The sequence below is a fragment of the Triticum aestivum genome, chromosome 2D (genome assembly GCF_018294505.1).
Source record: "Triticum aestivum cultivar Chinese Spring chromosome 2D, IWGSC CS RefSeq v2.1, whole genome shotgun sequence".
Classification (NCBI taxonomy): domain Eukaryota; kingdom Viridiplantae; phylum Streptophyta; class Magnoliopsida; order Poales; family Poaceae; genus Triticum; species Triticum aestivum.
Window position 1 is genome coordinate 384,129,035 of NC_057799.1, and position 24,669 is coordinate 384,153,703.

Consider the following 24,669-nt stretch of genomic DNA (forward strand, 5'->3'; position numbering starts at 1 on the left):
CCTTCGCAATGGTGCACAGTTAGGGGGAACACTTTCTTGAAATTATTGCAAGGGATCATCTTATTTAAGCTACCGTCGTTCTAAGCAAATAAGATGTAAAACATGATAAACATCACATGCAATCAAATAGTGACATGATATGGCCAATATCATTTTTGCTCCTTTTGATCTCCATCTTCGGGGCGCCATGATCATCATCGTCACCGGCATGACACCATGATCTCCATCATCATGTCTTCATGAAGTTGTCTCGCCAACTATTACTTCTACTACTATGGCTAACGGTTAGCAATAAAGTAAAGTAATTACATGGCGTTTTCATTGACACGCAGGTCATACAATAAATTAAGACAACTCCTATGGCTCCTGCCGGTTGTCATACTCATAGACATGCAAGTCGTGATTCCTATTACAAGAACATCATCAATCTCATACATCACATATATCATTCATCACATCCTTTTGGCCATATCATATCACACGGCATATGCTGCAAAAACAAGTTAGACGTCCTCTAATTGTTGTTGCAAATTTTACGTGGCTGCTATAGGTTTCTAGCAAGAACATTTCTTACCTACGCCAAAACCACAACGTGATATGCCAATTTCTATTTACCCTTCATAAGGACCCTTTTCATCGAATCCGATCCGACTAAAGTGGGAGAGACAGACACCCGCTAGCCACCTTATGCAACTAGTGCATGTCAGTCGGTGGAACCTGTCTCACGTAAGCGTACGTGTAAGGTCGGTCTGGGCCGCTTCATCCCACGATGCCGCCGAATCAAGATAAGACTAGTAACGGCAAGTAAATTAACAAAATCAACGCCCACAACAACTTGTGTTCTACTCGTGCATAGAAACTACGGATAGACCTGGCTCATGATGCCACTGTTGGGGATCGTTGCAGAAATTAAAAAAATTCTACGCATCACCAAGATCAATCTATGGAGAGACTAGCAACGAGAGAGAGGGGAGTGCATCTTCATACCCTTGAAGATCGCGATGCGGAAGCGTTACAAGAACGCGGATGAAGGAGTCGTACTCGTAGCGAATCAGATCGCGGTTGATTCCGATCTAAGCGCCAAACGACGGCGCCTCCGCGTTCAACACACGTACAGCCCGGGGACGCCTCCTCCTTCTTGATCCAGCAAGGGGGAAGGAGAAGTTGAGGGAGAGCTCCGGCAGCACGATGGCGTGGTGGCGGTGGAGCTCGTGGTTCTCCGGTAGAGCTTCGCTAAGCGCTACGGAGGAGGAGAAAGTGTAGGAAGGGGGAAGGGCTGCGCCAGGAGAAGGGGTGTGGTTGCCCTCCCCCCCCACTATTTATAGGGGGAGGGGAGAGGGGGCCGGCAACCTAGATCCATCTAGGGGGGGGGGCGGCGGCCCCTCGGGGGCAGCGGCCCCCTTAGGGTTTCCAACCCTAGGCGCCTTGGGCCCTTGGGGGGGCGCACCAGCCCACTAAGGGGCTGGTTCCCACCCAACTACAGCCCATTAGGTCCTTCGGGGCAGGTGGACCCTCCCGGTGGACCCCCGGAACCCCTTCGGTGGTCCCGGTACAATACCGATAAACCCCGAAACCTTTCCGGTGACTGAAACTGGACTTCCTATATATAAATCTTCACCTCCGGACCATTCCGGAACTCCTCATGACGTCCGGGATCTCATCCGGGAATCCGAACAACTTTCGGTAACCACATACAATTCCCATTACAACTCTAGCGTCACCGAACCTTAAGTGTGTAGACCCTACGGGTTCGCGAACTATGCAGACATGACCGAGACATCTCTCCGGCCAATAACCAACAGCAGGATCTGGATACCCATGTTGGCTCCCACATGTTCCACGATGATCTCATCGGATGAACCACGATGTCAAGGATTCAATCAATCCCATATACGATTCCCTTTGTCTACCGGTATAGCACTTGCCCGAGATTCGATCGTCGGTATATCGATACCTTGTTCAATCTCGTTACGGCAAGTCTCTTTACTCGTTCTGTAACACATCATCCTGTGACCAACCCCTTAGTCACATTGAGCTCATTACGATGATGTCTTACCGAGTGGGCCCAGAGATACCTCTCCATCATACGGAGTGACAAATCCCAGTCTCGATTCGTGCCAACCCAACAGATACTTTCGGGGATACCTGTAGTGTACCTTTATAGCCACCCAGTTACATTGTGACGTTTGGCACACCCAAAGTACCCTTACGGTATCCGGGAGTTGCACAACTCATGGTCTAAGGAAAAGATACTTGACATTAGAAAAGCTTTAGCAGACGAACTACACGATCTTGTGCTATGCTTAGGATTGGGTCTTGTCCATCACATCATTATCCTAATGATGTGATCCCGTTATCAATGACATCCTATGTCCATGGTTAGGAAATCGTAACCATCTATTGATCAATGAGCTAGTCAACTAGAGGCTCACTAGGGACATGTTGTGGTCTATGTATTCACACATGTATTACGATTTCCGGATAACACAATTATAGCATGAACAATAGACAATTATCATGAACAAGGAAATATAATAATAACCATTTTATTATTGCCTCTAGGGCATATTTCCAACACACCACGAACGGGCGGTCGAAGTCAGGCATCTGAAGAACGGGGCCCGTCACGAGGGCCCCCTTGAGGGCCTCAAACGATGTCGTCGCCTCCGTATCCCAGGCAAAGGTGTCGCGGTGCAGCAGACGCGTGAGTGGGGACGCGATGAGGCCGAACTCCCGGATAAATTTCCGGTAGTACCCCGCGAGGCCCAGGAAGCCGCGAAGAGCCCGCGGTGAGTGCGGTGTCGGCCAGGCCGCGACGGCCGCCACCTTGTCGGAGTCCATAGCAACCCCCTCGGCCGAGATGACATGGCCGAGGTAGGTGACTGAAGGCGTCCCAAATGAGCACTTCGAGTGCTTAAGACGAAGATGGTGCGCCCGAAGCTCGTTGAAGACGATGGTGACTGCTGCCTCTAGAGCATGCGTTGGTTTTCCCTTGAAGAGGAAAGGGTGATGCAGCAAAGTAGCTTAAGTATTTCCCTCAGTTTTTGAGAACCAAGGTATCAATCCAGTAGGAGACTACACGCAAGTCCCTCGTACCTGCACAAACAATCAAGAACCTTGCAACCAACGCGATAAAGGGGTTGTCAGTCCCTTCACGGCCACTTGCAAAAGTGAGATATGATAAAGATAATAAGATAAATATTTTTGGTATTTTTGTTGTATAGATAGAAAAGTAAAAATTGCAAAATAAACGGCGACAGAAATATCACGTTGGCAGGAGATTAATATGATGGAAGATAGACCCGGGGGCCATAGGTTTCACTAGTGGCTTCTCTCAAGATAGCATATTCTACGGTGGGTGAACAAATTACTGTCGAGCAATTGATAGAAAAGTGCATAGTTACGAGAATATCTAGGCATGATCATGTATATAGGCATCACGTCTGTGACAAGTAGACCGAAACGATTCTGCATCTACTACTATTACTCCACACATCAACCGCTATCCAGCATGCATCTAAAGTATTAAGTTCATAAGAACAGAGTAACGCATTAGGTAAGATGACATGATGTAGAGGGATAAACTCAAGCGATATGATATAAACCCCATCTTTTTATCCTCGATGGCAACAATACAATACGTGCCTTGCTTCCCCTGCTGTCACTGGGAAAGGACACCACAAGATTGAACCCAAAGCTAAGCAATTCTCCCATTGCAAGAAAGATCAATATAGTAGGCCAAACCAAACTGATAATTCGAAGAGACTTGCGAAGATAACAAATCATACATAAAAGAATTCAGAGGAGATTCAAATATTGTTCATAGATAATCTTGATAATAAACGCACAATTCATAAGATCTCAACAAACACACCTCAAAAAGAATTACATCGAATAGATCTCTAAGAAGATCGAGGGGAACTTTGTATTGAGATCCAAAGAGAGAGAAGAAGCCATCTAGCTAATAACTATGGACCCGAAGGTCTGTGGTAAACTACTCACACATCATCGAAGAGGCTATGGTGTTGATGTAGAAGCCCTCCGTGATCGATTCCCCCTCCGGTGGAGCGCCGGAAAAGGCCCCAAGATGGGATCTCACGGGTACAGAAGGTTGCGGCGGTGGAAATAGGGTTTTGTGGTGCTCTCGGATGTTTTCGGGGTATATGAGTATATATAGGCGAAAGAAGTCGGTCAGGGGAGCCACGAGGGTGGGGGCGCGCATCCCTACCTCGTGGTCGCCTTGTTCCTTGCTTGACGTCCACTCCAAGTCTCCTGGATTGCGTTTGTTCCAAAAATGATCCTCGCGAAGGTTTCATTCCATTTGGATTCCGTTTGATATTCCTTTTCTGCGAAACACAGAAATAGGAAAAAAAACAGCAATTTGCACTGGGCCTTCAGTTAATAGGTTAGTCCCAAAAATAATATAAAAGTGCATAATAAAGCCCATTAAACATCCAAAATAGATAATATAATAGCATGGAACAATCAAAAATTATAGATACGTTGGAGACGTATCAAGCATCCCCAAGCTTAATTCCTGCTCGTCCTCGAGTAGGTAAATGATAAAAACAGAATTTTTGATGTGGAATGCTACCTAACATAATTTTCAAAGTAATTCTCTTTATTGTGGCATGAATGTTCAGATCGGAAAGATTCAAGATAAAAGTTTAATATTGACATAAAAATAATAATCCTTCAAGCATACTAACTAAGCAATTATGTCTTCTCAAAATAACATGGCCAAAGAAAGCTTATCCCTACAAAATCATATAGTTTGGCTATGCTTCATTTTCGTCACACAAAAATGCTCTCATCATGCACAACCCCGATGACAAGCCAAGCAATTGTTTCATACTTTTGTAATCTAAAACTTTTTCAACTTTCACGCAATACATGAGCGTGAGCCATGGACATAGCACTATGGGTGGAATAGAATATAATGATGGGGGTTGTGTGGAGAAGACAAAAAAGGAGAAAGTCTCACATTGACGCGGCTAATCAACAGGCTAGGGAGATGCCCATCAATTGATGTCAATGCAAGGAGTAGGGATTGCCATGCAACGGATGCACTAGAGCAATAGATGTATGAAAGCTCAACAAAAGAAACTAAGTGGGTGTGCATCCAACTTGCTTGCTCACGAAGACCTAGGGCATTTGAGGAAGCCCATTGTTGGAATATACAAGCCAAGTTCTATAATGAAAAATTCCCACTAGTATATGAAAGTGGAAAAATAAGAGACTCTCTATCATAAAGATCATGGTGCTACTTTGAAGCACAAGTGTGGAAAAAAGGATAGTAGCATTGTCCCTTTTATTTCTTTTTTGGGGCCTTTTTTTTATTTGGCCTTTCTCTTTTTTATATTTGGGACAATGCTCTATTAATGATGATCATCACACTTCTATTTATTTACAACTCAATGATTACAACTCGATACTAGAACAAAATATGACTCTATATGAGTGCCTCCGGCGGTGTACCGGGATGGGCAACGAATCAAGAGTGACATGTATGATAAATTATGCATGGTGGCTTTGCCACAAATACGATGTCAACTACATGATCATGCAAGGCAATATGACAATGATGAAGCGTGTCAAAATAAATGAAACGGTGGAAAGTTGCATGGCAATATATCTCGGAATGGCTATGGAAATGCTATAATAGGTAGGTATGGTGGCTGTTTTGAGGAAGATATAAGGAGGTTTATGTGTGATAGAGCGTATCGTATCATGAGGTTTGGATGCACCGGCAAAGTTTGCACCAACTCTCAAGGTGAGAAAGGGCAATGCACGGTACCGAAGAGGCTAGCAATGATGGAAAGGTGAGAGTGCGTATAATCCATGGACTCAACATTAGTCATAAAGAACGCACATACTTATTGCAAAAATCTACATGTCATCAAAAACTAAGCATTACGCGCATGCTCCTAGGGGTATAGATTGGTAGTAAAAGACCATCGCTCGTCCCCGACCGCCACTCATAAGGATGACAATCAAAGAACACCTCATGTTTCAAATTTGTCACACAACGGTTAGCATATGTGCATGCTACGAGACTTGCAAACTTCAACACAAGTATTTCTCAAATTCACAACTACTCAACTAGCATGACTCTAATATTACCATCTTCATATCTCAAAACAATCATCAAGTATCAAACTTCTCATAGTATTCAATGAACTTTTTATGAAAGTTTTTATTATACCCATCTTGGATGCCTATCATATTAGGACTAATTTTATAGCCAAAGAAAATTACCATGCTGTTCTAAAGGACTCTCAAAATAATATAAGTGAAGCATGAGAGATCAATAATTTCTATAAAATAAAACCACCGCCGTGCTCTAAAATATATAAGTGAAGAACTAGAGAAAAAATATCTAGCTCAAAAGATATAAGTGAAGCACATAGAGTATTCTAATAAATTCCGATTCATGTGTGCCTCTCCAAAAGGTGTGTACAGCAAGGATGATTGTGGTAAACTAAAAAGCAAATGCTAAAATCATACAAGACGCTCCAAGCAAAACACATATCATGTGGTGAATAAAAATATAGGCTCAAGTAAAGTTACTGATAGACGAAGACGAAAGAGGGGATGACTTCCGGGGCATCCCCAAGCTTAGGCTTTTGGTTGCCCTTGAATTTTACCTTGGGGTGCCTTGGGCATCCCCAAGCTTAGGTTCTTGCCACTCCTTATTCCAAAATCCATCAAATCTTTACCCAAAACTTGAAAACTTCACAACACAAAACTCAACAGAAAATCTCATGAGCTCCGTTAGTATAAGAAAACAAATCACCACTTTAAGGTATTGTAATGAACTCATTCTTTATTTATATTGGTGTTAAAACCTACAGTATTCCAACTTCTCTATGGTTCATACCCCCCGATACTAGCCATAGATTCATCAAAATAAGCAAACAACACACGAAAAACAGAATCTGTCAAAAACAGAACAGTCTGTAGAATCTGATTTGTTCGAATACTTCTGGAACTCAAAAAATTCTGAAAAACTAGGAAAACCTGTATAATTTGTATATTGATCTACTGCAAAAAGAATCGGCAATTTATCACGTTCTGGTGAATTTTAACAATTATTTTCGTGAGCGCAAAGTTTCTGTCTTTTTCAGCAAGATCAAACAACTATCACCCAAGAAGATCCTATTTGTTCTACTTGGCACAAACACTAATTAAAACATAAAAACACATCTAAACAGAAGTTAGATGAATTATTTATTATTAAACAGAAATAAAAAGCAAGAAACAAAAATAAATTCGGGTTGCCTCCCAACAAGTGCTATCGTTTAACGCCCCTAGCTAGGCATAAAAGAAAAAATTAGATCTAGGTATTATCATCTTTGGTATGCAATCCATAAGTGGCTCGCATAATAGATTCATAAGGTAATTTAATTTTCTTTCTAGGAAAGTGTTCCATGCCTTTCCTTAACGGAAATTGGAATCTAACATTTCCTTCTTTCATATCAATAGTTGCACCAATCGTTCTAACGAAAGGTCTACCAAGAATAATACGAAATGTAGGATTGCAATCTATATCAAGAACAATGAAATCTACGGGCACATAATTCCTATTTGCAACAATAAGAACATCATTAATCCTTCCCATAGGTTTCTTAATGGTGGAGTCCGCAAGATGCAAATTTAAAGACCAATCATCAAATTCACGGAAACCTAACACATCACACAAAGTTTTTGGTATCGTGGAAACACTAGCACCCAAATCGCACAAAGCATAGCATTCATGACCTTTAATTTTAATTTTGATAGTAAGTTCCCACTCATCATAAAGTTTTCTAGGGATAGAAACTTCTAATTCAAGCTTTTCTTCATAGGATTGCATTAAGGCATCAACGATATGTTTAGTAAAAGCTTTATTTTGATCATAAGCATGACAAGAATTTAACATGGATTGCAACAAGGAAATACAATCTATCAAAGAACAATTATCATAATTAAATTCTTTGACATCCAAAATAGTGGGTTCACTGCTATCTAAAGTTTTGACCTCTTCAATCCCACTTTTACCAATTTTTGCATCAAGATCTAGAAACACCGAATCATTGGGACGCCTTTTAACTAAAGTTGACTCATCTCCAGTCCCATCTTTATCAAGATTAATATTGGAAAACAAAGATTTAATATTGGACACATCAATTACTTTTAGATCTTCATCATTATTACCTTGAAAGCTAGAAGAACACGCTTTTACAAAGCAATCTTTTTTAGCACGCATCCTAGCGGTTCTTTCTTTGCACTCATCAATGGAAATTCTCATATATTTGAGAGACTCATTGATATCGTGCTTAGGTGGAATAGATCTAAGTTTCAAAGAATCAACATCAAGAGAAATTCTATCCACGTTCCTAGCCAACTCATCAATCTTAGGCAATTTTTCTTCAAGCAAAGCATTGAAATTCTTTTGCACAATCATAAACTCTTTAACATTAGTCTCAAAATCAGAGGGCATCTTATTTAAATTTCCATAAGAGTTGTTGTAGGAATTACCATAATTGTTAGAGGAATTACTAGGGAACGGCCTAGAATTAAAGTTTCCTCTATACGCGTTGTTACCAAAATTGTTCCTACCAACAAAATTCACATCCATAGATTCATTATTATTCTCAATCAAAGTAGACAAAGGAATATCATTAGGATCAGAAGAAACACTCTTATTAGCAAACAATTTCATAAGTTCATCCATCTTTCCACTCAAAACATTAATCTCTTCAATAGCATGAACTTTTTTACTAGTGGATCTTTCGGTGTGCCATTGAGAATAATTAACCATAATATTATCTAGGGGTTTAGTAGCTTCTCCTAAAGTGATTTCCATAAAAGTGCCTCCCGCGGCCGAATCTAAAAGATTTCTAGAAGCAAAATTCAGTCCGGCATAATTTTTTTGTATAATCGTCCATAAATTCAAACCATGTGTAGGGTAATTACGTATCATTAATTAGATCCTCTCCCAAGCTTGTGCAACATGCTCATGCTCAAGTTGCTTAAAATTCATAATATCCTTTCTAAGAGAGATGATCTTAGCGGGAGGAAAATACTTAGAGATAAAAGCATATTTGCACTTATTCCATGAATCAATACTATTTTTAGGCAAAGAAGAAAACCAAGTTTTAGCATGATCTCTGAGTGAAAACGGAAATAGCTTCAATTTAACAATATAATTATCCACATCTTTCTTCTTTTGCATATCACACAAATCAACGAAGTTGTTCAGATGGGTAGCGGCATCTTCACTAGGAAGGCCAGAAAACTGATCTTTCATAACAAGATTCAACAAAGCGGTATTAATTTCCCAAGGTTCAGCATCGGTAGTAGGAGCAATCGGAGTGCTAACAAAATCATTATTGTTGGTATTGGAAAAGTCACAAAATTTAGTATTATCTTGAGCCATCGTGACAAACAATCAATCCAATACACAAGCAAACAGGAAGCAAGCGAAAAGAGATGAACGGAAAAGGGGCGAATAAAACGGCAAAGGTGAAGTGGGGGAGAGGAAAACGAGAGGCAAATGGCAAATAATGTAATGCGAGGGATAAGAGTTTGTGATGGGTACTTGGTGTGTCTTGACTTGGCGTAGATCTCCCCGGCAACGGCGCCAGGAATCCTTCTTGCTACCTCTTGAGCATGCGTTGGTTTTCCCTTGAAGAGGAAAGGGTGATGCAGCAAATTAGCGTAAGTATTTCTCTCAGTTTTTGAGAACCAAGGTATCAATCCAGTAGGAGACTACACGTAAATCGCCTAGTACCCGCACAAACAATCAAGAACCTTGCAACCAACGCGATAAAGGGGTTGTCAATCCCTTCACGACCACTTGCAAAAGTGAGATCTGATAAAGATAATAAGATAAATATTTTGGTATTTTTGTTGTATAGATTGGAAAAGTAAAGATTGCAAAATAAATAGTAAACTAGAATTGTAGATTGGAAACTTATATGTTGTAAAGTAGACCGGGGGGGCATAGGTTTCACTAGTGGCTTCTCTCATGATAGCATATATTACGGTGGGTGAACAAATTACTGTCGAGCAACTGATAGAAAAGTGCATAGTTATGAGAATATCTAGGCATGATCATGAACATAGGCATCACGTCCGTGACAAGTAGATCGAAACGATTCTACATCTACTACTATTACTCCACACATCGACCGCTATCCCGCATGCATCTAGAGTATTAAGTTCATAAGAACAGAGTAACGCATTAGGCAAGATGACAAGATGTAGAGGGATAAACTCAAGCAATATGATATAAACCCCATCTTTTTATCCTCGATGTCAACAATACAATACGTGTCGGTTCCCTTTCTGTCACTGGGATCGAGCACCGCAAGATTGAACCCAAAGCTAAGCACTTCTCCCATTGCAAGAAAGATCAATCTAGTAGGCCAAACTAAACCGATAATTCAAAGAGACTTGGAAAGATATTAAATCATGCATATAAGAATTCAGAGAAGAACCAAATATTGTTCATAGATAATCTTGATCATAAACCCACAATTCAATGGATCTCGACAGACACACCGCAAAAAGAATTACATCGAATAGATCTCCAAGAACATCGAGGAGAACTTTGTATTGAGATCCAAAGAGAGAGAAGAAGCCATCTAGCTAATAACTATGGACCCGAAGGTCTGTGGTAAACTACTCACACATCATTGGAGAGGCTATGGTGTTGATGTAGAAGCCCTCCGTGATCGCATTATCCTCCGGCAGATCGCCAGAAAAGGCCCCAAGATGGGATCTCATGGGTACAGAAGGTTGCGTCGGTGGAAAAATGGTTTCGTGGCCCCCTGGATGGTTTCAGGGTATAAGAGTATATATAGGCGAAAGAAGTAGGTCGGTGGAGCTACGAGGGGCCCATGAGGGTAGGGTGCGCGCCTGCCTGCCTCGTGGCCGCCTCGTTGCTTCCTTGACTTCCACTCCAAGTCTCCTAGATTGCATCTGTTCCAAAAAAGATCCTCGCGAAGGTTTCGTTCCGTTTCGATTCCGTTTGATATTCCTTTTCTGCGAAACACTGAAATAGGCAAAAAAAACAACAATTTGCACTAGGTGTTTGGTTAATAGGTTAGTCCCACAAATAATATAAAAATGTATATTAAAGCCCATTAAACATCCAAAACAGATATTATAATAGCATGGAACAATAAAAAATTATAGATACATTGGAAACGTATCAGACACTCGAAGGCGCGGGCGTAGTACATGCCCGTTGATGTCTACTACACAACCTTCTTCTTCTTGTAGACGTTGTTGGGCCTCCAAGTGCAGAGGTTTGTAGGACAGTAGCAAATTTCCCTCAAGTGGATGACCTAAGGTTTATCAATCCGTGGGAGACATAGGATGAAGATGGTCTCTCTCAAACAACCCTGCAACCAAGTAACAAAGAGTCTCTTGTGTCCCCAACACACCCAATACAATGGTAAATTGTATAGGTGCACTAGTTCGGCGAAGAGATCGTGATACAAGTGCAATATGGATGGTAGATAAAGGTTTTTGTAATCTGAAAATATAAAAACAGCAAGGTAACTAATGATAAAAGTGAGCACAAACGGTATTGCAATGCATTGAAACAAGGCCTAGGGTTCATACTTTCACTAATGCAAGTTCTCTCAACAATAATAACATAATTGGATCATATAACTATCCCTCAACATGCAATAAAGAGTCACTCCAAAGTCACTAGTAGCGGAGAACAAACGATGAGATTATGGTAGGGTACGAAACCACCTCAAAGTTATCCTTTCTGATCGATCTATTCAAGAGTCCATAGTAAAATAGCACGAAGCTATTCTTTCCGTTCGATCTATCCTAGAGTTCGTACTAGAATAACACCTTAAGACACAAATCAACCAAAACCCTAATGTCACCTAGATACTCCAATGTCACCACAAGTATCTGTGGGTATGATTATAAGATATGCATCACACAATCTTAGATTCATCTATTCAACCAACACAAAGAACTTCAAAGAGTGCCCCAAAGTTTCAACCGGAGAGTCAAGACGAAAACGTGTGCCAACCCCTATGCATAGATTCCCAAGGTCACGGAACCCGCAAGTTGATCACCAAAACATACATCAAGTGAATCAATAGAATACCCCATTGTCACCACGGGTATCCCACGCAAGACATACATCAAGTGTTCTCAAATCCTTAAAGACCCAATCCGATAAGATAACTTCAAAGGAAAAACTCAATCCATTACAAGAGAGTAGAGGGGAAGAAACATCATAAGATCCAACTATAACAGCAAAGCTCGCGATACATCAAGATCGTGCCAAATCAAGAACACGAGAGAGAGAGAGAGAGATCAAACACATAGCTACTGGTACATACCCTCAGCCCCGAGGGTGAACTACTCCCTCCTCGTCATGGAGAGCGCCGGGATGATGAAGATGGCCACCGGTGAGGGATCCCCCCTCCGGCAGGGTGCTGAAACAGGGCCCCGATTGGTTTTTGGTGGCTACAGAGGCTTGCGGTGGCGGAATTCCCGATCTAGCTTTCTTTTCGGGGGTTTCTATATTTATAGGGATTTTTGGCATCCGGAACAAGTCAGGGGGTCTCCGAGGTGACCACGAGGTAGGGGGCGTGCCCAGGGGGTAGGGCGCGCCCCCACCCTCGTGGGTGCCTTGGGACTCTTCTGGCCCATCTTTAATACTCCGTGGGCTTCTTCTGGTCCAAAAATAATCTCCGTGAAATTTCAGGTCAATTGGACTCCGTTTGGTTTTTCTTTTCTGCGATACTCAAAAACAAGGAAAAAAACAGAAACTGGCACTGGGCTCTAGGTTAATAGGTTAGTCCCGAAAATCATATAAAATAGCATATAAATGCATATAAAACATCCTAGATGGATAATATAATAGCATGGAACAATCAAAAATTATAGATACATTGGAGACGTATCAGCTGTCTGGAGGTCATGGGGACCCCGGAGCTCCACGTCCACGCGGGTGTGATCCGGAAGGCCGCCGACGAAGAGCTCGGCCCGCTGCTGCTCCGTCACGCCCGGCGCATGGCAAGCTAGGGCCTGGAAGCGGTCATCGAAGTCTTGCACTGTGGATGTGAAGGGGAGGCGGCCGAGCTCTGCCAGCCAGCTCCCGCGGATAGGCGGCCCGGGCGAAGGTGACATAGCTCGCGAAAACGCTCCCAAGGGGGCATGCCGCCCTCGTCCTGCTCGAGGGCGTAGTACCACGTCTGTGCGGCGCCCCAGAGGTGATAAGAGGCGAGCTAGGTGCGGTCCGACGCGAGTGTGCGTTGCCCCCGAAAGAACTGCTCGCACTGGTTGAGCTAGTTGAGGGGGTCCTCCGTCCTGTCGTAGGTGGCGAAGTCCAGCTTGGCGAATCGAGGCGGCGTCTGGGTATGACCGCCGTAGCCGTACGACTTGGTGGCGCGGAGCATCTAGGAGGGTGGCGCCCGGTCGGTGGGGACCGGGGGTCCCCCATGGAACGGCAGGTCGGCGCGGCCCGCGTAAGGACCCGCGGAGCCGGACGGATCGCCATACTGCAGGGTGGGCGCCGGTTGTTCCCCTGCCATCGTGTAGACGGGCTACGGCGCCGAGCCGGACAGCCAGGCCGGGAGCGGTGACGGCAATGTCGGGAAGTGAACCTGCTGGATTGGGACGCCTCCCGGCATGGTCGGCCCTGACCCGGTGTTGAGTGGTGGAGGGGCCAGCGGCGGCGGCTGTTAGTGGATGGGGGCGGGGGGTGCTGGAGGCACGGCAGAAACCGGCGCTGGTCACTGCGGGGCGGTGGCGGCAGCTGCAGCTGGGGCTGCAGCGTCCCAGTGAACGCCGCGGAGGCCGCTGGATGCGGCAGGTACAACGGCAGGGCGGGCGGCCCGGTGGCGGCGGCCGGCGGTAGGGGTGGCGGCGGCTCGTAGGGGCTGGCCAGGTACAGCCGGACCCCCTAGACGGCTGTGACGAGGTCGTTGAGGACCCCGGTGATCTCCTCCGGGGAGTAGGCGGCAGCTGGTGGCGCAGTGGAGGGCGCCGGCATCTGGGTGGTGGCGGCGCCTGAGGTAGAGAGCAGCGGCGCGGTGGAGAGGGCCAGCGGCGAGGTGGTGGCGGTCGGCAGTGGAAGCGACGGGGTTGGCGGCGACGAAGACATGGTCGAAACTGAGCAACCTGATACCAAGGTGGTAGGAGTTAGGGTTCTACCGGGTCTAGGCCAGAGGTTGTAGGGGAAGGAGGGAGCTGGGCGCGGGAGAGCACGCGTTCACCGGCGGCTGGGCGCCGTCGTGCTTGTGAGGGAGGCGGCGGCGGTGAAAGTACGCGGCTAGGGTTTAGAGTTCCGGCTCCTCTCGGAGCCGGGCAATAGAATCGTCTTATAGCTTAATCTAAAAAAGAGTCTTACAACTTGTTTATATAACCATGAAAAAAGATAACTTGCGGGCTAAGCCCCTAACTAAACCTGTTCGGTGGGCCTCCGACGGGTATAAGTTACCCCGGTCATAACAGACATTCATGAAAGCCGTGAAAAAAATCAGCGCTCCAAAAATGGAGCATCAATTTTCTTTTCTTTTCTTGACTACTTCCACGAATGTGATTTCATGATGAAACTTCGCAAGCATTAAGAACATTTGTCAAAGTTTGTCATCAAAATATTTCAAAAAAATTGATTTTTTTTTTAATTTTTGTGCTCAGAATGGCACTTTCGCTGTACATTTGGTTGTAAGAGCGACTCCGACCAGCCTCCATGACGCGTTGCGTCTTAAGCCAAATCATATAAAGTCAGAGTCGTTATATTGATAGCCTTTATATTTTATTTACATCAACTCAATAGTCGCCCCAACCCTAGCTACCCCTCCTCCTCCCTCCTCCTCCCTAGCCGCCCCTCCTCCTCTTCCCTTCCTCGCCGCCGCCTAAGGCAGCCGCCGGGCAAGCCCGGGGCGCCAAGGATGCTGGCGGCGGGGCCTTGGTTGCCCTGCCTCTGCGTGGGGAACCCCGGATCTATAGCAGCGGCTTCATTGGCAAGGCACGGCCATCTAGCAGCCGTGCGGGCGGTGGATCTTGTGTCCCGGCCGCGCGGGCGGCGGGATCCGGTGGTCGTTGGCGGCCGGCGGCGGTTTCTGCGGTGGCCGGTGCGCGCGATCTGGCGCCTCCCCTCCTCCCTTGTTTGGCGTGCAGGCCAACCTCGTCGGGCCGCGCTTCCTTGGGTCGCCGGTTCTGTATAGGAGGCGCTGGTGGTGGCGGGATCTAATTCAGGAGAAATCCCTGGTCGGCCATGACCGTCCGCGTCGACGGCGACGCCTGAGGGCGTCGTTCCCCTCCTTGGAGGCGTCGGTATGGACTGATCCCCTCACTTCCCCTTCCCCTAGGTCTCCCGGGCGAAAGCCCTAACTTTGTTGGGCGGCGACGGCACTCACGGCGCCGTTCCCTTCTTGAAGGCGCCGCTTTGGGAACCTTGGGGCTGAGTGGCGCTTGTGGGTGGTGGGCGACGGCGGTGGTGCGGCCCTACCCTAGCATGGATCTGCGTCCGTTGCTTGGAGATGGACTCACGTAGGTGGAGGTCGTCGTTTGGCGTCATGGTGGCGTCGATGCCGAAGGCACCTACCAAGGTTGGCACCTCGATCTGCTTTGAAGATGGACTAGTGGAAGATGGCGGCGACGACACATGTGAGTGCGTCAGACCGGTTTGTGCCCCGGACCCGGTATGTGGCTCGGTCAGGGCCTCCGGCTTTAGATGTTAGGCTTAGGTGAGAGGTCTGGGTATTTGGCCCAGCTTGCACCCCTTCATCATATGGATTGGAGTAGCGGTAGATGTTGCCAAGATGGCGGATTGAGGCATATTGTTGTACTACTTTGTAAGGTCCTCGAGAATAATCAATAAAATGACCGTATGCATCTCCGAGATGTAGAGGTCGGGATCATCCTCCTTTTTAAAAAAAATCAACTCAATAGTCGAATCAACTACAACCATCAAACAGAATTACTGTAAACGAGGATAGAGCAATACACGGGAGGCGGTTTTGGAAGCAATAAACCTAAACGAACTGATGTTTAACAGATTTTTTATGAATCTTTCCGACCAACTAAGAACATCTACAACCAGGCTCATCTAATTTGTTGCCTTATATGTCCACGGGCGTGTTCTCTGGCACTGTCCAGACAATACTCAAATTTCCTCCTCCACAACCACAAACCTCAAATGCGAAAACCCTATTTCATACAAGCCCATGCATATTAGGTAGATCATAGTCATAGCATAAAAACTTAGCAGTTGCAGACATCGGACATGCAATTTGTTTACCTAAAAGGATCGAGCTAGTTCAAAGTAAACATCAAATGCACACAAAACAACTAAAATCTAAATAGGCATGGCGGGCAGCCGGAATTCATCGGCCGGGCCCTTGCCCTTGTGGTCGACAGCGTGACGGTCCATCTCCTCCATGTACACATCGGCGGCGAGAGGGTGGTCGTCGTTGTCCGTGGTGGTGCCGCTCTCTGATGCGGACAAAATGTACTAGGAGAGGCCGCGGAGGAGGCGCTGCCACTCCTTCGTGTGGCGAGCGGCCTTGGCGGCGGCGAACTCCTTCTCGTGCGCGAGGCACTCAGACACCTCGAAACTGAGGCGGGGCACCTTCTCATTCTTATGCCGGAGTTTTTGCGTCCGGGCAGTCACCGGACAGCCCGTCCAGGCATTTGCCCCCACCCCCCACCCCATGCGCGAAATTTAGTGAGGTAACCCCCGCCTCATCCCCTTGTCCAAAGATGTGGGCTAACATGTATTTAAAAGCACACTTGCAATGATACATGTTTGTCGTAGTAGATCATGTTTCCTGTCACACATCTGAGACTGTTATATGATAGAATTAAGATAGTCATATATGTGCTGTCATAAATGTGTTTCATAACAATAATCATTTTTTCCTCATGTAAGTATCACTTTCATGACATAAAATGGCACCACATCAAAGTGTTTCATGAAGGGTAATCGGCATGTGGCAATCATTGTAACGGGTCGTCGTTAAGCTAACTGGTGTCAGTTTCGGTTCTGATACCCATAAAAATGTGGCTAACCGATGATCATCCATGTGTTGGCTTCTTATTCGCCGACGGAGCCACATATCAGCACTTAGTTGGAACAAGTGCGGCACATTCAATGGATCACGTGTGCACATTAAATAATAAGATGTGGCACTGTAGACCGTTTAATTAAAAAGGCCATGTCAGTCAAAGTTCTCGTTGAAACACACGGGTCTAAGGCAATACTTGGCGGATCTGGCACATGGAAGGCCCTTTAGCGGCCTGCTTGCTTATAGCCCGCTTACGTCCCGGGTCCACATGCCCCGTTGGGACCTGTATGAATTAACGGCACATGGATCATTCAATATGGTTCCAGCCCATTGATATTTTTGGCCCATGTGTGGCTTGTGGTGCCTCTCGGTTAGTTTCGGCCCGTACTTCCTTTCGGTCAATTTACGGTCCATGCCGCCTCTCAGACCTTTTACGGCCGGCGATGTATTTCTTCTCATTTTATGGCCCATGGTGTCTCTGGGCCCTTTGTGTTTTCCGGCTCATTTCCGGCTCGTAATATCTTGAGGCCCTTTTACGACCCGTGGTATATTACGGCCCATTAATGGCACGTCGTGTCTTTGGGACATTTTCGGTCTGTGGTGTATTTTGGTCAATTAACGGCTTGTACTGCCTCCAGGCCATTGTTGGCCTGTGGTGCCTTTCTGCCCATTTACGGGTTGTCATGCTTATGGCTTCATTTATGGCATGTGGTGTATATCGGCCCATTTACGACTCGTTGTACAGTTGAGCCAGTTTCGTCTTGTGGTCACTTTTAGCTCATTTACGGCTTATTGTGCATCTGGGTCGGTGTTGATATGTGGTCTCTGTTTTCGGCCCATTTTGACCCATGGAGCAATTTGTCCCATTCATGGTGTGTGGCGCTTTCGACCCATTTGTGGCACTAGCTCTTTAGGATTGTTTGGCCCAATGTTGCGTTCGGCCCAATTGGTATATATCTCATACTGGCCTAGCTAACGAAATGAATTATTTCAAAAAATCTAATGAATTATCACATAATTTTGAAACGAAGGGTTCCTATCTATTACATGAACACACACACACACACACAGAGAGAGAGAGAGAGGCCATTTCAACAATGTAAGCAACAATTTCACCTAGGATTTAGGAAGTGAGATTTCTATTGGGTTTGTCTAGCAGCTTCTTAACAATTCGGCCAGTCTAAGCTTGCTTCATTCTGAATTCCTCCAAATATTTATGGGTTTTTGTTGAATACTGCATTTGATTGTGTTTGCTTCCTCAATATATCAACTTCATCTTAAATTGCACAGTCTTTTTTCGCCGATAGTCCAACCTCTGGAACATCAACACTTGACAATTCATGATCCAGGATCGGGCCGGTGCCACTGCTTTAGGATGAACTTATGTCCAAAGGGATCTCAATATTTGATCTTAGGGTAACCTGTTGTGCCATTAAAGTTTTGATTAGATCCGGAAAAGTTAAATCTAGTAAAGCATGCCAACATGAAGTTATAACAACAAAGCGGTTAAGAAAAAGATATTAAATAGTTGCGATTGTATCCTAAAAATGAAGTTAATAACAAGATTAGACAACAAGCTACAACAACAAACCAGTTAAACAAACAAGTTTTTCAAAAGATACCTGTTGCGCCATTGGAGTTTCGATTGGATCCTGAAACGTTGTAGTCAGTATCATGATTAGAGCAACAAGTTATAGCAGCAAACCAGTTAGACAAACAAGTTTATCATTGTTGTGCCATTCGAGTTTCAATTGGAGCCTGAGAGGTTGAAGTTAGGAACACAATTAGAGCAACAAGTTACAACAGCAATCCGGTTAAAACAAACAAGGTTTTTAAAAGGTACATGTTGTGCCATTTGAGTTTTGATTGGATCTTGAAAGTTGACGTAAGTAAGCATGACTAGGGCAAGAAGTTACAACAGCGACCCAGTGGAACAAACAAGTTTTTTAGAAGGTACTTGTTATGCCATAGTTTCGATTGGATCCTGAACACAGTTGAAGTTAGTAAAACATGATTAGGGCAAGAAGTTAAAACAACAATCGAGTTACACAAATAAGTATTTAAGCGTAACACATAAACTATTTTGCATCCTACAACTAGATATTGCCACCATTTATGTATGTTAATTAGCACTAGATGAACTACATTTGAAATGATACAACAGTCAATACTGTGTGCTTTGGTAAGCACGTGCATCTCCATTAATGTACAACACCGTCAGCGGGGCGGTCATTCTCTCTGGATTGGGCTACGGTAATGCCATGAACTGAAAACTGTTAGTATTACTCAAGTAGCTAGTAAGCCTGGTGCAATAATTGTAGCCATCATTTATTTCATCTCATCACCACTAGTAGTGGTACTTCCATGTCTTCCATTTTGTTCAAGTAGCTAGTTAGCCTGCCTGTACCACAACTAACTTCCATGTCTTTTGTCAGGAGAAGTTGGAAAGAAAATAAAAAGAACACCAGCTCAGTATTTCCAAGGTAAACTTGTTGTTCAACATACTACTATGTGGTGATGTTGTTCTATTCCACTCCAAAGGTTGGTCGTAGCGATGCCACCACCTACTAGCCGAATACGAGTGCATGCATGGCATAAATGGCTCCACATACACAATGAGAACGGACAGACCAATCAGTTTGCTCTCGCGCCAGCAACCACCTATCCTCGTCTAGTCGTAGGATGGGAGCAGCACCGTCGACGTCCATGACCACCGCCGAAATATGAATAGAAAAGAAGCTTTCTAAGAAGGAATAGTTAAATTTTCGCAAAAAGAAGTGTCCTAAAAAGGACTAAATTATTGGCATTGGTATTACTCTTAAAGAAGAAAGAAAATAAAATCAAAATAAATGAAGTTTTCTAAGAAAGGATGAATTAGTGGTATTCGTATTACTGTTTAAGAAGGAAATATTTTTTGTACAAATAATGAAAAAATTGCACAAAATTTATAAAGATGCATTTTATTAATAATATGTAAGAAGAAGCTAATAGTGAAATGTTTGTAAAAAGAAGGTATCCTAAGAAGGGATGAATTAGTGCCATTGGCATTACCCTTAAAGAAGAAATGAAATAAAAACTAAAACAAAAGCAAAATAATAAAGTTTTCTAAGAAAATGAATTAGTGGTATTAGTATTACACTAGAAGAAAAAAGAGAATGAAAAACAAAATCTAAAACAAACAATGACCAAATTTGCACATAATTTACACAAAAATTGCGCTTTTATAATATGCAAGAATAAGCATATAAAAGGGAAATGTTTGCAAAAAGAAAGTTTTCTAGGAAGGAATGAATAAGTGACATTGGTATTTCTTTTAATGAAAAAGGAAATCAATTAAAAAGTAACCCAAAATCAAAATAATGAAGTTTCTCAAGAAGGAATGAATTAGTGGCACTAGTATCACCCTTAAAGAAGAACGAGAATAAAATAAAATCTAAAAAAACAAACAATGGAGCTTTCTACACAAGAACAAATCAGTTGCATTGTTATTACCCTTTAAAAGAAAGAAAATGAAAAACAAATAATATCAAAATTTACCTATAATTTACACCGAAATTGTGTTCTTTTATAATATGCAAGAATAATAGCATAATAGTGAAATTTTAGCAAAAGAAGTTTCCTAAGAAGGAATGAATTAGTGTCATTGTATTACCCTTAAGGAAGAAATACATTGAAATAAAAGTAAAAAATCTAAATAATGAATTAGTAGCATTGGCAATACCTTAAGAAAAATGAAAGGTTTTGTTCTAAAACAAACAATTGCAAAGTTTGAACATAACATACGAAAAAAATGTGCTTTCTATAATATGCAAGAATAATCATATAGTATTGGAGTTTGCAAAAAAAAAGAATCATACAAAGAAATTAATTACCTGCATTGGTATTGCCCTTAAAGAATAAAGAAAATAAAATAAAGACTAAATCAAAAGACGAAGTTTTCCATGAAGCAATGAATTAGTGGCATTATACTACCCTTTAACAAGAAAGAAAATGAAATATAAAAAATTAAAAATAATAAATTTTTCTAAGAAACAATAAATTAGTGGCACCGCTATTACCCTTTAAGAAAAAAGAAAAAATGAAACAAAGCAATGACAAAATTTGCACACATTTTACACAGAAATCGTAATTTTTAATAATATGCAAGAATAAGCATATAATAGTGGATTTTTAAAAAAAAATAAGTTCCTAAGGAGAAATAAATTAGTGGCATTGATATTACGCTTACAAGAGAAATAAAATGAACAAAAAACTAAAATAAAACCAAAACAATAAAGTTTTTTAAAAGAAGAATAAATTAGTGGCTTCGGTATTTCACTTTAAGGAGAAAGGAAATGAAATATATAATAAAATAACTTGCACACAACTTTGCATTAAAATTGCACTATTTGTAGTATGCAAAGAATAATCATATGATGGTGCAATTTTCACACATATTGTATTGTATTTCTGTGTATACATTTACACTCATTCAACATCCCAGAAATACCCATAATAATAAAATAAAGATCGGCGATTTATATAAAAAAAACAAAAGCAAAAACGCATAAAAACAGCAAACGAAAAAAACAAAGGGATAGAAGGGAGGGCGACACCGCACTAGCACTTGATATTATTGGAACCCCTGACTGCGTTCCTGGACCCACGAGGTACTACCAATCGATGAGCCATGACCATATCATCATGACCGCATTTTAGACCAAACAAAAGGGTAATTTGTGAAAAGAAACTACAGAGCATCAAGTTGCTAGGTTGTTAAGCAACACACAAAAACGACACTCTCTTTTTTGTTCTCTTATTAAGCTATTTGTGTTGGGACATTTGTGTTATGTCCACTTGTTTCGGCGCATCTTGTATTCTAGTACAGGTCCTAGATCTGGCACGCCTGCCAGTGTGCAGTTTAAACATTTTCAGGACAAAGCATAGCCGAGCAAGATGCCAAGAGCAATCATCGCGAGCTAGCTAGCAAGTTAGGTGACGATGGCCGATCGCGGCGGCAAGGCACCAGCATGGACATCCGCGGCGGCCGTGGACGTCGACGCTGAGATGGTCATCGTCGGCGCCGGGATCGCGGGGCTCGCGACCGCGCTGGCGCTGCGGCGGCTCGGCGTGGGCGCGGCTGGCGGCGGCGTCCTGGTGCTGGAGCGGCACGCCGAGCTGCGCTCCACAGGCGCCGCGCTCACCATCTTCCCCAACGGCTGGTTCGCGCTCCGCGCCCTCGGCGTCGCGCACAAGCTCACCTCCCGCTACGATGCCTTCGAAACGTGCGTCTCCGTTGCTGGCAGTGATTTGTGATAGTTCCTTGTCTGTGATTATTGCTCTGAATTCAGCCATGTCTGCTGCATGCAGATCCCGAGTGACTACTCTGGAAACTGGAGCAACGCAGGTGTTCCGCTTTGCAGGGCGTAAAAGCAGGTTAGATGAGCGGATGCTTTGTCTGTCGTGGCAAATTTTCTGTTGGATTCCACCGGAACTTGAGCTAATCAGTCGGCTACAGCAGCGGCGACGTGAGAGTGAGACCGATGCATCGGAAGGCGCTGCTGGAGGCGCTCGCGGAGGAGCTGCCTCCGGGCACCATCAGGTTCTCGTCCAAGCTCGCCTCGATCGCCACCGAGAAGGCGCAGGGTTCCCCGGAGATCGCCGTCCTACGGTTAGACGACGGTACGGTGATCCGATCCAAGGTACACCAATGACCGCAGCGACGCACTCACATGTGACATGTGAAGATTAGTATACAATACTAACTTTTTCTTTCGAAGAATGACAAGTGGGTTTGCATGTTCATTAATTTGACCAGGTGCTGATCGGGTGCGACGGGGTGCACTCCGTGGTGTCGCAGTGGCTGGGCCTGTCGGAGCCGGCGAGCTCAGGCCGGTCCGCCGTCCGCGGGCTCGCCGTGTACCCGGACGGGCACGGCCTGAAGAAGGAGCTCCGGCAGTTCCTCTCGGAGGGTCTGAGGGCCGGCATGGTGCCCATCAGCGACACCGATGTCTACTGGTTCCTCGTCAACAACACCGTCCCTGCAGAGCAGGAGGCCGGCACGGACCCCGCCAAGATCCTGCGGGAGGTCACGGACAACCTGGGCAGGCACATGCCGGCGGAGTACCTGGACGTGGCGCGCCACTCCGACTCCGGCAACCTGTCGTGGGCGCCACTGCTGTACCGCGCCCCCTGGGCCATCCTCAGGGGTCCGGCGGCCCGCGGGCCGGTCACGGTGGCCGGCGACGCGTTCCACCCGATGACCCCCGACATGGCGCAGGGCGGGTGCTCCGCGCTGGAAGACGCGGTGGTGCTCGCGCGCGCTTTGTCTCGGGCGGCCACGCCCGCCGACGGCGTGGCCTCCTACGTGGCTGAGCGGCGTGGCCGGGCTGCCTGGCTGGTCGCCGGGGCATACCTGTCGGGCTGGGTCCAGCAGGGCGGGACCAACGTCCGGGGCGTGCGAGGGTACATGGTCAGGCTGTTTCGCGACTGGATCTTTTACAGGTTCTTGTTCCCCAGGCTCGCCGATACAATGTGGTTCGATTGCGGCGACCTGGTGGAGCCAAACGCGGAGGGCAAGACCCACTCCGAGTAAACTAAATGCCATATTGCGTTATACTCCCTCCGCCAATGATGTGTTATATAGCCTGTCCAGACGTGACCTTATCAATTCACATGAAAATATGTGTGTTTTCTATACTACTACCTTCAATCCATATTAATTATCGTTGATTTAATACAAGACTTCACTCTATATTACTCCCTCCGTCCGGAAATACTTGTCGAAGGAATGGATGTATCTAGACGTATTTTAGTTCTAGATACATCCATTTTTATGCATTTCTCCGACAAGTATTTCCGGACGGAGGGAGTACGTAATAATGTCTTAAGTTGGAGATTTTTCTGTCATTTTTCTTTGTTGAGTTACAGATTTCTGAATCGTTATTTTGGTTCAGCGTGTTTTTGTGTGAGTTCTAGTACTGCCTGTGTTTATGTATAGGGATGGTAATGGGGACAATCCCCCTATGGGGATACCTACAACATCCTCATCCCCATCTATTCCCTATCATCCCATCCCCATCCCCGTTTACATGATTGGGGATGAAATTTTCCCATACCCATGCCCCACTGGGGAACGGGGCCCCATTAGTGTCCCCATCCCCATAAACAAATACTCATATACATAATATGACACCCTATAATCAACACATAAATGGTGTTGTCCTTGTCCTGCTAATGCCTATCTATAGGTCGTACTTACTTCTTGGTCATGGTGGCGGCTGAGGTGAGGACATGAGATAGGTTTAAGGTTTTTTTTCCAGAGTTTTTTTTTTGCAAGTTTGTTTGTGAATATTTTAAGGTTGACCGCTGTGTCACAGTTACTAACCGGGTCCCCGATGGGTATTGGGTCTGGGGAATAGGATATCGTCCCCATCCCCATTGTATCCTATGGGGAATAAATTGGTTTTGTAAATATCCCCATGGGGATGTTTTTCGCCCATCCCTGCTCCCAATAGATGAAATCCCCATGGGTTTGGCGGGTATGGGGGCCCATTGCCATCTCTATTCATGTATGCTTGTGGTATGCATGTATATCGAAATTGCATAGGAGCACTCGGCGATGCCGCGCACCGGAATCAATGATAATTAA

General features: G+C 44.6%; 1 protein-coding gene across 2 annotated transcripts; it reads left to right on the forward strand.

Annotated features, from left to right (window-relative positions):
- Nucleotides 1-21,776: 21,776 nt before the first annotated feature.
- Nucleotides 21,777-23,760, forward strand: LOC123049389 (monooxygenase 2). Of its 2 annotated transcripts, none has more exons than XM_044472314.1 (4): nt 21,777-22,303; nt 22,389-22,454; nt 22,540-22,720; nt 22,837-23,760. In XM_044472314.1, exons 1-4 carry the CDS (start codon nt 22,020-22,022, stop codon nt 23,611-23,613), a joined length of 1,308 nt encoding a protein of 435 aa, XP_044328249.1. In that variant the 5' UTR covers nt 21,777-22,019; the 3' UTR covers nt 23,614-23,760. The 2 variants fall into 2 exon arrangements, with proteins under 2 accessions (XP_044328249.1, XP_044328248.1); XM_044472313.1 differs by having other exon boundaries at nt 21,779-22,303; nt 22,537-22,720.
- Nucleotides 23,761-24,669: the final 909 nt, after the last annotated feature.

Coding starts and splice junctions, on each gene's coding strand:
- LOC123049389 (XM_044472313.1), top strand. CDS start 22,020: ATGGCCGATCGCGGCGGCAAGGCACCAGCATGGACATCCGCGGCGGCC. Junction 22,455..22,536: donor TTTGCAGGGCGTAAAAGCAG/GTTAGATGAGCG, acceptor AGTCGGCTACAG/CAGCGGCGACGTGAGAGTGA. Junction 22,721..22,836: donor GTACGGTGATCCGATCCAAG/GTACACCAATGA, acceptor TAATTTGACCAG/GTGCTGATCGGGTGCGACGG.